General features: G+C 36.6%; 1 protein-coding gene across 1 annotated transcript in view; it reads right to left on the bottom strand.

Annotated features, from left to right (window-relative positions):
- LOC129724073 (uncharacterized) overlaps positions 1-15,693 on the bottom strand; it is a 214,452-nt gene that overhangs the window by 148,620 nt on the left and 50,139 nt on the right. Inside the window, exon 3 of the mRNA XM_055678684.1 lies at positions 10,208-10,387. Coding sequence (XP_055534659.1) covers positions 10,208-10,387 — 180 coding nt within the window. The remainder of the gene's footprint in view (positions 1-10,207; positions 10,388-15,693) is intronic.

Below are 15,693 nucleotides of genomic sequence, written 5' to 3'. Positions count from 1 at the left end.
AAAGTTTCGTATGCCTAGATAAAATTTGAATGTTTGTTCTGAAAAATACTGAAAAAATACCAAACCTTGCTTGTCCCATATTTAAAATAAAGGCATATGAGTCCCATCTTAAATATATTTTCAATTGTATTCTAAAAACCACATTTAACTATTGTTATCAATTAAAAGAATTGTTTACATACAGAATATCGTTGTCTTAAAAAAAAGCACAGTTCATGTTTTCAAGGTTTAACCGAAAATAAGTTAGAGCCATTAAATTGATTCAAGCTAATGTTTATTTTCGAAGAAATTTGAAAGTTATAGTGATGTTTTTTCTGGCAACTGCCTCCAGAAATCCTTTTTATCATCCGGAATGAGCGGAGTTAAAATGTTCAGGAGTGTTGCCTTACGGTCTGCATCGATTCCTCGTGGACTTTTTAAGAACTTCAACGTAGACTCTAAGTCGAACGAGTTTTCGGCTATCACCTTTAGTTGTTTTTTGGTAAACAACATGCACCTGTCCATGTGTCTATCCGCTGAAACTAAATCGCTATATTGCATTTCGTATGATTCCCTGTGAAGTACAATTTGCCGTATATTTTCGATATATGGCCGAGGCTTCTGCTTGTTGAGCGTATATTGCGAAACACTAAAGGTGCTTTGGAAGAAATTGACCGGTTTCATGTTTAAAATTTCTACGTTCTGTTTCGCAGTTTGTAGAACATCAATGAAATCTCCGAGAGTGATTGGCACAGTTCGCTTCATCTGTTTCTCTACTGCCGCGTGGAAACTGTCTGCAGCCATAAACGTGTGCCCAGTTTCAAAAAATTTGAGAACAAGCTTCTGCACCTTATTTAGTTTTGATTTTATCAAAAGAATAAGGTGCAAGAACAAATTCCAATTTTTATTCTGGGCAGAACAATTGTCTAACCACAGAACGATTTCTTCCGAGCAACAAAATTTTTGAATGACGTTATGGAAGCAGCTTAAAATGTCACTAGGCGACCTGCCACTGGTCGACTCATCGCAGGCGCAAGCTACAACGGGTACTGTTCTAGCATATTTGCCAACAGGGGCAAATGTCTCGTTGAACGCAATAAGCCGTTGAGAAAACACGATTGTTTTCAAGCCCTCCAATCGAGGAAGCTGGACAACCTGTAAAAAGTATCGAATGAAATATACGTAGTTGAAATATCCTGGTTGTAGCCTACCTTCTGTAGGTCTACAGCTAATACAACTTTTCCAGGAACAATTTCATCACCATCGTCACGATATGCTGTGCGGGATAAGCTTGCGAAACGCAAATGACTAGCATAACGGTCACAAATTGAGCAAATGTTTTTTTGATTTGCATGTGCCAAATGTCCTGTCTGCTTTTCATGTAGCGTAGCTGTGACACAAATTTCGCACTGCTCATGGCCAAGTTTCACAAGAGAAATGTTCATTTGCTTCAGCACCTGGCAGTACAAAACATAGCTGACATCGAGAGATTGGGACTTTTGAAATTCCTCGTACATTTTTTTCTCCGACAAATCCGATGGTAAGTAGAGTCTACTCGGAGCATGCTCGCGTCGGTAGTGGGAAATTGTCGGGTTAAACGAGGAAATGTGAGCTTTAATTGCGTCTCGCTTTGAAGAATATCTCTGGTGTTTTCCTCGTTTTGTAGGTTTCGGAGATTCTCCTTCAATGCTTCTATATACAATGTTCCTGTATCGGTAATTATGTTTTCAACACCTTTTACTTACACTTAAATTAAGGAATTAGCTTACCCGCAGTGTTCGGAATATCCAAGAGTATTCAGATAAAATTTTCGACAAACATTCCCCATAGTACCACTGGTGGATCGTAAATGGTACTTGCACGTGTGAAGTTTACGAGGACCATCACCGACGTACGTATGGCGGGCTCGTTTTAAAATATCGACTTGTTGGACTCTCGTATAAAGTTGCCTTGATCATTGACGTCGAGGTTCCAGAATAAACGGTTTACTCCAATTCTGTCGTCCTTTGAAATTTTGCTCATACAGTTCTTTGAACATCCACATGCATCATGGATAACCGGATGTAGCTGACGGCGTTTTTCTGCAACCTTCTTCCTACGATTCTCTTTCTTTGTCATTTTACGTTTCTTTGGTTTTGGTTGCTCACCAAAAAAGCTCCCGTCGGAATCTATTACAGCACCATCAGAAGATTCACGCGATAAAGACAACCGTTTTTCCAATTTTCCAACTGCCGTCAATTCGAACCCGGGAAACTGTCCGTCCGAGCTATTCTCCGAATCGCTCCCATAAGCTTTGAGTAGTTCCAATGCAGCCATTTTAACAAAAAACAATTTTGATTGGAATAAACTATTCGTATGACAGACACAATAAGGAATCCGAATAAATACCATGGCCATCTTAGAATGTATGGAGACTAATATGCTTTTATTTTTTGTATATAGAACAAAAATAAAGGCACACGAGTCCCATCATTTATTTCCAAGCCTGGAATTCATGCAAAAGTTTTTAAAACTCATGGAAGTACATATTGTTCCACCTCTTGAACATACAGTTGAATAAAACTTACTTCATGTTAAACCATAGTTATTTACCTTCAATTCAAGGTTCGAACTTCATTTGCAATTTTCTCAACTGTGAGCATTTCCATATGGGACTCTTATGCTTTTATGGGCAGTATAATTCACTGGGAGTGACAAAGCTAAGAAAGTACACTCCATTGTTGACCGATCTCCTGGGATGGAACATAGGAATTTCCTCCTTATGTTCGGGTTTAGAAACCAAGGATATAGCGCCTTTACTCGCTTCAACTGTTACGGTTGGAACTTGAGTCCTAACTCTAGTCCTAGCATTTTTGCTTATGGTTATAGCGCCATTACTCGCTCTCTGAAAGGAATATGAATTAAGAAATATAATTGAGAGCAATATATACCAAGAGTGTGTTTTTTCCATTCTGGAGGGCAACCGGTAGTATTCCGAATTTTGAACCCGGGTCCATCGTGTAGTTATTATTGGCCAAACACCAATCCTGAAGATACCAGGGTGTTTTCCCCTGAATTGACCCAAGTCGATCCAGATTATGTATTATGTCGGAGTCCTAAGGTGAGAACTTTTTTCTTTGTTCTCATTTTTCTCAAAGAACTACTTCGATTTAGAGTTGTTCTCTGGGAATTGAATTTAGTCATTCGGAGAGCCTCGTACTACTTTCTTCTATCATATTTTAGTTGTTGGAAGACAAAAAATAATTCCCCTGTTTTTCTACTAAAGGTTAATATTGGTTCAAATGCTAAAATTATTTAGAACTTGAGCTTCTACAGCTTCACTATGCTCGAACATGATATAGAGAATTTTAGGACCAAGTTAGCCCAAGTAACAATATCAGTTTTACGATATCGATACTCCATTTATAGACCAGTCACTGCTACCAGAAATCTGATCTGTTGTGATATCGCCCGAGTGACTGCTGTATTCCACACTATTATTAGTATTACTATTGAGAGTAAATTATATGCTTGCATTATTATACCCATGTATACCCTTCAGCCTTGAGCTGGAGTTTTAACGACCGCACATTTCGTAGTAACTTTTCCGTGATGGATCTAAGCCAATGAAGTTGCACAAAGAAGCATTACATTCTCATTGTGCAATTTTACTAGCTCATACTTTTACCACTGACCAATAACAACGCCGGCCACGACCAAAAGGCGGTACTACTAGGGAAGGAAAGAGATGATAATACTCGTTTTGTTTAGAGACCGCGGGTACCACTGCATCCCTACGAGTATCACAGGATAGGAATTATATTAAAAGGAAAGGGCTCAGCTCTGCTCACTATATTAACCGAAATAAAAATTTGAATATTAGGAAGTCTGTTGCGCGATCGAAACCGATGTTTGTTTTAGTAAGATTAGGTAAGATAATTTAAGGATTTGCCGTTGTATACTATGTGAACGAAAATTTGTTTTAGTAATGCGCGCGTACGTACAATCTCGAACTGTATTATGAATCTGAATCCGTTGCATGCACAAGCAAAGCCGTAGACTGAACTGATAATCATGATCGACTTAGCTTGATTTGCGGAACTCGGAAGTCTAGGGAAAATTTTTTAATTTGTCATTTAGCTTTCTACAAACTACGCGATACAGCGGGATACAGATCTGCAGGAATCCAGTGTCCGCAATGCATTCATATTAAACATAATTATAGTGAAAAATTTAACTAAAAAAAGAACGCTCTCACCAGTTCTAAAGCGATCCAGATCCTTTTCATTCATCCCTTTTTGTGCAACCCTAATCGATATCATATCCGTCTGTCTAGCATCACTCAGCCTTGATATAAGTTCGTTGTAGAAAAAACCTGTTGTGCACTCAGTATCCTTGGTTCCTGTTGCGGAACCTTCTCCTTGAGGCGACTTCAAGATCTTTTGAGAAGGGCTTCAGAAGTTCCTGCCTCAGGTCCAGATGTTTGCTTCACAAGTGTCCAAAGGCACCACTTCTTAGCTCGATCTCCATGCACCGACCTTTATTTTGCCTAACATCGGCTGTTTCCTCATAGTTATATATGGAATGTTGGAGGCTTTTGGTGAAAATCAACTCCAACAAACTAGACAATCAACCAACGCCGTTGGTTATTCGTAGCACTATTTTATCCGAAAACAATAAACTGAAAATTTTCAACGGAAAAAATGTGACGCAGGAAAAAAATCGCGTTCATGGTTTACTTCGGTTACAATTAAAAAAAAAAAAACCATACAAAATGTTCAGTTGCTCGAAAAAACACCCTGTGCAAAATTTCAGCTCAATCGAACTTAAAATGGGGTGGCGCAAAGCGATTGAAGTTTGGCTTTTTTGCAAACCGAAAAATCACCCAAGGGGGGTACGTGAAATTTCGGTTTTCGGTTTTTTTTTTTTGATGCCAAATGACTTAAAAACGCATGAAACGTCGAGAATTGGTGTCATCTGAATTTTTTTGTTTTTTGCAAAAATTTACTCTCTGGGACTTAGTTGTTTTTTCAATTGTGGAAGGCGAAGTTCAAAATGTTTAGAATTTATCACCAGTCTTTAGTCTTTAGAAATTGATCACCAGTCTCTCGGAATAGCTTGTATAATGATATACACTATAACTAGCATCGAATTCATTATGTTTCATTAGGGAGGTTCATTTATTCGGCATAGGGCGGTTCATAATATTTTGTAAAAATGAGTATAAAATGAAAAAAATCACTTTTCACTGAATACCAATAGAAAAAATCCTGAGAATATAATATTTGTTATATCATTGTCGTTAGGGTGGCAATGTTGAATTGGAAAAATTATAAGTAAAATGGCAAGATATTACAAAACAAACTTACAAAATGTATCAAAACACTACTCTGTGCAAAAAAAGTATTATCTCAACCAAAATTAAGATTGTGTCTCGCGGAAAATGTTGAATGCTCTCATGTCATTTGCAAAATCACACACGGGAGGTACATGGAATTTGAATATTTGAACAATGTTTTCGAAGTGTCTTAATCTTCTAAATGAAACAGTGGAAACTGATGGAATATGTTTTATTTTACTTTGTTTGAAAAATCTACTCTCTAAGACACTTGCACTTGTTCTTTCGAATGTTGTACCAGACAATTTATTCGTTTTATTTACCACAATAATGTGCTTATATAATCGGACAAAAGACTGTATCGATGTTATTCAGTGATAATGAGGGTATAGGGATCTCAATCAGATACGCAACACAATTAACTCGTTGTTTCTGGATTTAAGTCGTTTTGACAGTTCGACCATACATTTTCTTTCCATTAGCATAGACGTTTTTATAGGCAAAAGCTGCCATTTCGTGCCATTGGTTTAATTTTTTGAAACAACCCATTTTTGAAAAGCTATTGGAAAATGCTATTTCGGATGGGTATTGATGATTACAAAATTTTTTAGAGCCAACACGGTTCGTTTGAACGATGTGACATCTTCGGCAAAGCTGTAGATAATAGTTTTGTTTTTCAAAAAAAAAAATACACTCTAAAAACAAATTACTAATTTAAAAAAAATTAAAGAAAGTTATAAATTAATTATCAAAAACAGCCCATTAAAAACTGATTTTTTATAAAAACTACGAAAGTTTACCTGAACAACGAAACCGGCCATGGAGAAATCAGAAAAAAGCTATATTTTTTTTTAAATTTTTTTTTTCACAGGGTTTTTTTTGGGGGAACAAAGTTATTATTTACAACTTTGCCAGATACACTATGCCAATCAAATAAACCGTCTTGACTGTAGAAATATTCTTGATTCCAATTAAAAATATGTCTACAGTCGAAACGGCATAGTGTCACACCAATCATACAAACCGAAGTGCTTTTTTATTTTATACTCATTTTTCACAATGTTATGAACCACCCTATGCCGAGTTAATGAACCACCCTAATGAAACATAATGTATTCGATGCTAGTTATAGTATATATCATTATACAAGCTATTTAGAGAAACTAGTGATTAATTTCAAAAGATAAATTCTAAACATTTTGAACTTCGCCTTCCACAATTGAAAAAGAGAGTACATTTTTGCAAAAAAAAATTTTTTTCAGATGACACCAATTCTCGACGTTTCATGCGTTTTTAAGTCATTTGGTATAAAAAAAATTCGAAACCCGAAATTTCACGTACCCCCCGGGTGATTTTTCGGTTTCAAAAAAGCCAAACTTCAATCGCTTTGCGCCACCCCATTTTAAGTCCGAATGAGCTGAAATTTTGCACAGGGTGTTTTTTCGAGCAGGTGAATATTTTGTATAAGGTTTCATTTTGAAATTCGAGATGACCATTTTTGGCTGGTACCCTATTATAGGTAACTATTCTTTTCAAAATAAAGTAACATTCTTATAAAAAAAAGATAGATCTTAGTTGTACACCTGATACCGCCAGCCCGCCCTTCACATGCCAGGTTTGGTTCCATTTACTTGCTTAGTTCTCGAAATGTGCAGGATTTTGTTTTTTCATTCCTAAGGGTCTTTCAGCGTTCTAATGAATTTTAATAATTTTGAATAAACGCAATTTTGAAAATTTATCTGCGCGCATCCCAGAAAACCGAAGCCATGACCTTGAAAGTCGATCAAACTGTATTTGCTTTCTTCGAAGGCGGTTAAGCCCATCCAGTCCATTGTTCGCATTGTTTATTTTTCAATGTCTGTATAAATCGACGCAAAGTTCGATGCCGTTTTTACCAAATATTTTCATTGCATTGCTATACATTGCTATACATATTCCAGTAGATTTTTAGTAAAGCGAGTGACGTTCGTTTAAACTTTTCAAGCGCATATTCTACACAAGCCACCAGCTTGGGTGTCTGTTCTCTGTGATATTACCTTTTCAGTCATGATTATTGACTCGAGCATGAAATTGATCCACAACTAGGGGAAAACTTTCTTGCCGTGACAGCTTTTTGAGCATTACATATTTAACAGTATGAACTCATAAATTATGTAAGAAGCAAGTTGCTTTACTGCGGCTGTTTTTTTATATTTTACATTTGACGAACGCAATGTGAATGATTCGTTCATCGAACGAATCAAACTGTTATTGTGTGTCTTAAACTAGCTTGAAGGCGGAAATGTTTAGTAAAGACGGATTACCAATAAAATAATTTTCGTTACTTTAATGTAATAGAATGCTAGCAGTTTCGTTTAAAACATTATGCTGTTTTTTTTTCAATTCAGATAAAAAAGAACAAAAATCGATATAAATCTTTTCGCTGTACATTTAGCTGCGGAAAAGAACAAGTCTTCACAAAATTTTTTCAGTCAAGTGTATCAAGGTACGCTGTTAACGAGAAATGCTGACAATGGAATTAAGTTAATCCCAATACAGAGCCGTGCTTTCATTCTTGCGTTGCTTCTTTGTCTGTTGTTCACTCCGACAGCAAGATAAAATTGACTGTAGTAGAATGGAATTAATATTTTCAACTGTTCTCCGTTAATTGCAAAGATAATCTCCGAAAATTAAACCAGTCATTTCAATATTCATGCAAGTCATAATGTTATGTTTTTTTCATATATATTTTCGTCGGCTCAGACAATTTACAAAAAAAAAACGTAAACATAACGAAATTATCCACCACAAGTCACAACCGAATCGGAACAGGAAAAGAAAAAAAAAAAACAACCACATTATCAGTCGATTCACAGTCCAGCCCAGACCCGGTCCCAAATCAAAATCGACATCTGTTCGCGGTGCCGGGTTTCCCACAAACGCCGGCGGTGAAATGCCAGCTGGTGTGCCGTGCTGACAAATTATGGCCTAATGTGATGAGCGTCCTTTCGGGTCGGAACCGCATTCGTCACTTCGCATCCGACTGCGCGGACGTGGGACGTGGGAAGGTACAGTAATTCGGATGAGGCGGAGCTGGGTCAGATAAAAAGGTACCAATCGGACATTTATTGGAACTTCACTGTAACTCCCTCTCACCAAATTCTGACAAACCGATAAGTTTTGATCCCGATGGAAGAAAAAATCAGGATAACGGTCCCCATCGATGGGTGCTCATCTTGTGCTGGATGCGGAAAATAAATCGATAGGAATGGTGTGTGTGTGATAAATTGACCCGAACTTTGAGGATGGTGTGATTTTGGTTTTGCCTTGGCTGACCGCAAGGAAGTTATCGTAATGGATTTTTTTTTTCTACTTTATCAGAGCAAATTCACACGTTCTGCAACCACAGCGAAGAAGTCTAGTTTCAGTACATGCAGTAAAGCGGAACTGAGGTAGAGCTGGAAGAAAGAAATCAATCATATGTTGACGTGCGAGTACGCTGCGGGTAGCCAATCTAACTTTGTAGGAAATTCGCAATACCAAAGACCGACACCATCACAGATGCTTCCGAAGAAAAATGATGGTGTTTTGATTCGAAATGTTATCCGTATGTTATGAGAACCAATCAGTTTTTCCGGCTAAACTGAAAACAAGGTAATTGAAAAGTTTTGTTTATTGGATGGTATCACCTGCTACAGGATTATTGAACTTTTGCACTACCAAATACTATTGACGAATATAGTTGTTTCAATCATCTTATGTAACTACTGAGTAGTAACGGCAAAAGTTTTATGCCAAGAATATTTGTATTTATGCGGGAGACAATCTTATAAGCAGAATTGGGGAATATTTGAAAAGTTTGACTGGGAGACCGTTCTTTCCAGCTGCTTTGTGGTTTTTAACCTCTTTAAAAGTTTCCCTAACCTCTTGTGCTTGGAGAGCTTGGAGAATCAACAGCTTGTTTTTCCTCCTCTAGAACTCTCCAATTCCTGTCGACAATATTAGTTTTGCAACAACCTTTTGACAGTTGATTATAGAGTTTTTTCAAATCGTGAGTAGATTTGAATTGAACTCCATTCATTATCTATCGAGTAGTGTGGGAGCAACTAGGGATACCTTTGTATACCAAGAAATAATCACCAGTGTTAAGTATATCTTATGTATGTGCTAACAGCCACAACGCCTATCAATTAACTGAAAGACTAGCGGTTGAGCGCCACTGTTCCTCACTTCCGTAAAAGTTTGTTTATTTCCATTCTTATGTCAAATTCAAAGACAAAAATATACCGGAAATCTTTTTTGTTAGAAAGAAAACAATAAAAATTGGAACAATCATGAAATACATGACCGTGAGTTCCTTTTTAGATGTCAACACTTCCGTTCTTACTTCTTCATGTACTTTCCCAAAACATGTCACATAAAACCAGACTACTCTTCGTAGGAGTTTTATTACCTGCATACGGGCGTCATCTGTATGTCAAATGGCAGCGCTCTTTCGAAATAATAAGCAGCATCGCTTCACAGTTATACAACGTAAAACAACGCAAGGTAATTCAAGTGTAAAAAAACGCACTTCAACACCACTGGAAATGACGTTCTCCATTAATATAATCAAGTTATCCAGTGGGCTGTTTTTCCGATACCAATTTAAAGCCATTCTAAATACAATAAAAGCAAAACTCAATTTCCCTAACAATAATAGCAATCGATTGCTCCCTCGTTTGTTTTTTTTTTTTTTTTCTCTTCGAACGCACAGGTGAGTGTAAAATTGAAAATTCAGTTTGTCAGCAACAGCTGGGAAGAAAGAAAGAAAAAAACACAACACTTCGAAACAACACATTATATACGACACATTCCCCGGATTGGGATACGATCAACACGGGTTGTGCCCCTGTTCGCGATGGGAACGGAAGGACTTTTAATGGTACTCACCCCCAGATCCAGATAGGTCGTATAGATTGGGTAGGGAAGAGCGATGACCATCCCGGCCAGCCAGGAGGCGCAGCTGCACACAAATGCTGGCAGGCGGGCCTTGAGCGGATCCGTGAGCCACCGCTTCCGATCCCATGCAATCAGCAGATGCGAAATCATGGCCACGTGCAGGGGAATGTCCTGTGAGAAAGAAAGTTAGAGAATCGAATTAATTTAAACTGTGTTGCCTTTGTTCGGGGCATTTGGGGCACATTTAAGTTGAGTTGGGTCGGGGGAAAGGAGGGGCGGTTGTTATACGGATTAGGAAATAAGACACTGAGTTTCGCAAAAGTGAAAGGCAAGTTGCAAGAGGAGTCGAGATAAACCGTTTAGCGGAATAACATTGCTCGCTTGCCGTTAAGAGGATTTCGATTGGAGTAAGTGTGTGATGCAAGTTGACGTATTGTTTCGTGTATACATGTTGCAAGTGTCAAATAAGAATTAATCAAATCTTTTGTTCCAATAGTCGTTTGAAATAATATCCTGGTTGCTGTTATAGTGATTTATTGTAAGCAACATACAACGCCACTGGGCATCAGTAAATTCAACTAAGAACCTGTACAAAGTTGAGGTCGTACAGTGAGGTTCATATTAATAGTCACCTCAGTATGAAATTATCGTAATTTGTAAATATTCGAAAACTACAGAAATTTGGAAATAATAAAACCAGGAAAACTCCCGTTAGTCCAGTACCAATTTTGATATAAATGAATGTAAAATGCCTTTTTCGCACCTCCTCGTAGTGCTGATTGATGTACGAGAACCTTAGGAAAGATTGATTACCAAATCCGATGGGACTTCTGGTCGTATGCTGAAAGGGAAGAGAATATCGTTCGGGAGTCTAACTGCATGTCGTGACTCCGTCCCATTGGTAAAGGGAGATGGTCGCTGTTAGTAGAGACGAGCGGCTTCAACGCTCAAAGTAGATAATCGTTGATCTTTTCAAAGAATTTTTCTTACTTATAATAATTTTTTGGACTCTAATCCATTTATTTTTCTACTAGTGCTCAAAACTGAATGAATGATATTCAATCAAATTTTATTTTTTCATGTCATTTTATGAAATTATTTTATCCTTTCCTGAAAGAAGCTGTTCAAAAATGCCACTGTTAAACAAAATACATGTTTACCCAAATTTGAACTAATGCGTAAAATAAAACATTCAACCTTCATGCATTCTAAAGTGCACTCAATGGTTCTTAGCGGTAAAGCTCTCAAGAGATTTTCATGTTTGCAAACTACATATTTTACTGCTCCAATTCGCATATTATTGAGCTTTACCTGGGAGCACCAGAAAGACGTAAACTATATTTTTATCCAGTTCAGGGCGAAGTCTACAGTAGTTTTGCAAATTGAATAACAGAATTTGGCTTTTGGAAAATTACTGTGTTCGCGAATATCAGCATTATTTCGTTACGGAACGAGCGCTCAGGAGAACTAAAGTAAAATCAGTCTAAATCAGAAATAATCTGTCAAAAATAAAAATCTTGGATAATATTTCCATTTTCCACATCAATTCGTTGAGCCGGAAAAATACAACCCACGGTCCCGTTATTTCTCTAGGACACATATTTAGGCGATAAATCTGTTCACGTGGGACACCATCTTTAACTTTCGATAGTTTGCTTCGGAAACTGCTCTCCTCTACAATTAGCGCACGGGCTATGTTAATCTTGGTCTCAAAGACCAGTTTTGCACACAAAACGTCCAGTAAAAAAAAGCGGTGAGTGCTTCTTTCGTCTTCAGTACGCTTTGTTGCCGTTTTCCAATACTATCGCCAATTATAATGCTCTAGAGAGGTTCCAACCAAACGTCACTATGGCAAATTCAATGGTAAGAGGGTCTTATTGAATGAGTTACTTAAATTTCAGGTAAATTTACGAGCATAACATTAAATATATTCCAAATCATAGGAACACTAATTTCTTTTTCCTTTTTCAAAAATCATATTTTGACTTTAATATTTTCAATTTTTCTACATAAACGATAACTGAATAATTTTATATTTATTCAAAGGTTTTATTTTTCGATCACCATTTCTTTTCCGGAACAAGTAAGGCCGATATAAGTTTTGTTTTTATTTGCATGCCACATCCCCTCCTCCCTCCCACCCTTCAAAAATGTTGAATTTGAAAGGGGAAGAAAAAAAAGTTTAAGACGTTTTGTTAATATTATGAGTGTCGTCGAAAGGCAAGCCAATTAATGATGAAGTGTTTCATTTGAATGCAAGTTACGAACATTGTAACTTGCATCCAATTTTTCATCAAAAATTTTCTTTTCAGTGTTAGTTATTTTTCACAGAAGCTCTCATCCACTCCAACGCGAACGTTAACAGTGCGCCTCCTTTTACTCTTGAATCGATGGAGATGCCAAGTTAATTATTCGACAACCTTCTAGGAAACGAGTTCAGGTGGAAATTCGGATCTGGAGCTCGATAGTAATATTCGCGAGAAAAACTTTCTTCTACAAAGTTGTTACATAGGGTAATCGCTCCATTATTCATCTCAACAGCTTGATGCAACTACACTGAAAATATATTTTAGTTTATTCCACGAAAACGTGTGTATTATATACAAAACCTTTTGTTGTTCTCTGCAACGAAACCAACGCGTAATAAATATGAGGGTACTTTCGTCAGAACTGTCAAAGTACGTATTCGTATACGTAACGAAAGGTTTTGAAAATGAACGCAATCATTCGTACAAACAAACGTTGCATAATGTAAATAGTACGAAAAATTAGTAAGCCTGCGCAATAACATATACATTTTACGAAACTTCTTGTTCGTTGTTATCCACGTTCGTACGAAAGTACATCCGTGAGTTGTACAAATTATGCGTAATGTTGCATTCTATCCGATAGCTTACAATACGAATATTCTATACAATCAACAAAAGTGCTGTACAATCTACGAATTCCATGTTAACGAAACATGCGTGCAGAGAATAACGATAAATATTTTAAGTGTATATTCATCTTATTTCTCTCATTTGTCCAATTTACCGTCGATTTTGTACAAATTTTCGAAAGTAAATCTATTTGCTTCTCGATTTTCTCAAGTAGTTGAAAGTTTTGCGTTGAAAATATGGTAAAATTAGACGATAAATTGATCAAAAATGCGTGATGAGATTAATATAGGTACTGACCCAAGTAACACACAAAACATGTTAGAAAATAATTCTCAATGACAGTAGTCATATAAGAGTACTAAAAGCGCATTCGAAAACTTGTGTTGTTATTTTCTTGCTCTGGAGATACTATTTTATATTATATTTATTGATCTATGAAATACACTCATGATGAGTGTATTGCATAGATTAATAAATATAAACTGCCTTTGCTTGTCTTTAAGTTGTGTTCATGATGTTATCAAAACAGTACAGAAAACAACTCAAAATAAAACATTTGTGAGAAGTTGTTCATCAGTAATAGAACCACACTTTGAAAACAAGCTTGTTTTTCTGGTTTTGGAGATGATTTTCAATAACATGAGTTCAGCAAACAAAAACTTACATAAATGGCGCTTGTCTTCAAGATGTCTTCCAGATGTTTTCCCTATTACATATAACAACTGTGTAGAAATGTCCAGCCGAGGCAGCCGCGCCAGTTCAATATTACACGCCCAATAATAATTTACGTACCTGTAAAGTGCTTTTCCTTTGGTTGGTCTTAGTATCCAGCAGCCAATAACTTGATCATATTGTTATTAAAATTATTTGAACGATTTTATTCAAATTATTTGAGTTAGATCGAAATGCACCATGAAAATGTAAAGAAAACGCTTGCAGTGCAATCAATGTCACGCCAATTTTTGTGTACCGTATATCTAACAACGTTTCCTAGTTTTTATATATTATGTCTAGATAACGTTAAAACTATACGAAAACAATTTTAATACTCAAGTGACAGAAACAATTCATTTTGAAAGGTTGAACATTGTTTATCATCAATTTATAATTAATTAAAAATGCCGCTGACGAACACAATTTTCGATCTAGCTGCACTGCGCGTAACAATACATTTGCGCATGCGCTGGGTAAATGTTGTCATAGCAACACATTTGCGCATGCGCGCTGGTGTGGCGAAATCTGACCCACGAATGCGCGAGCTTTTTTATTCCACTAGGTCAGTGCAGATCAACCCAGGAAAAAAAAAACGACATTGCAATTTACTAGGCAAGTAAGAAAGGGATGCCAGCTAGTTGTTTACGAACTAAGCTCATGCGGTGTTGGGCTAAATTGAGACTCTTAGCAATTAAATGAATCAGCAACCATTCTGCAATGAATAATCTATTTTCCACTGATTTACAAACAGAAAACCGTATCCAATGAATGGCGCATGATTTTTTCAGAAGTAAAATGCAATGTTTCACCATGAAATTTGACGCGCACGTAGAACTTTGTATTAAAAGCGTCAAATAGTTTGTCTAATATTATTGTTCATTTTTGGTGAATATTCGATACGCCATAATCACTATTTTTTTGCTTTGTAGTTCCTAATATAAAGCAGCGATGTTCTTCAATATTTCTATTTTGAAATTTTATGCTTGCGTCAACGATGTTTTTATTAGTTAGTAAGGCCGTTACAAACTATATTTTCATTTTATGTCATCCCCCCCCCCTTTTAAAATCTTGAACATTGGAAGGGGAAGAAAAAAAGCTCAAACCGTTGTGTTCATTTCATTGGTTTTTCGACAGCATAAATGCTTAATTTAGCAACAAACAAGTCAGGTGACAGCGAGAGTATCGTCAAAAGGCAAGCGAAATAAATAATAATAATAATAAAGTGTTATTTTTCAACATTTATTTAAGTGCAAGTTACAAACGTCATAACTTGCACACAAACTTTGATCAAAGATATTTCTTTTTTTTTCGTCTCGGTGTTATCTATTTTTTGCCACCCCCTTTCCTAACTTTGATAACCTTGGACATAAAAAGAATTCGAAATTTGTATCAGCCTAATTACAACTTGAAAATAACTTGTTTTCCATGTTTTTTTACCGCATTGGTACTCGAGATGTTTTTTGCAGCTTCAGTCTAGCAAGTTGGCTTGCTTTCATGAAGTTATATAATACTTCATATAGCACCAGTACTTGTTCTAGTAGCCTTCGATTTTTGCGCTTTTCTGGTGATGGAGATGTCATGGAAAAGGTAATGTCAACTGAAATCTATAACCGAAGGTTGTGTTGGAGGAGTTATCTAAACTGTTCTATAACAACGTGTGTTACTTGGGGAGATGAATATAGGAGCGGTAACCGTATGATGGAGCGTACATTCTCCTGTAATAACAAATTAGGGTGATCCAAGTTTTTGATGGAATCTAACTTTCTTATCTTTGCAGAGAGAGATGAACGATGTTCTACTATGTTGTTGCCTCGTCAATTTTGTGTAACTTTTAAAAGAAAGTTTTTTCCTATCTTTCAAAATAACAGATATAGAGCAATTTTA

The sequence above is a fragment of the Wyeomyia smithii genome, chromosome 1 (genome assembly GCF_029784165.1).
Source record: "Wyeomyia smithii strain HCP4-BCI-WySm-NY-G18 chromosome 1, ASM2978416v1, whole genome shotgun sequence".
Lineage (NCBI taxonomy): Eukaryota > Metazoa > Arthropoda > Insecta > Diptera > Culicidae > Wyeomyia > Wyeomyia smithii.
Note: the sequence above shows the minus strand (reverse complement) of the source record. Positions and strands in the feature narration are given on the sequence as shown.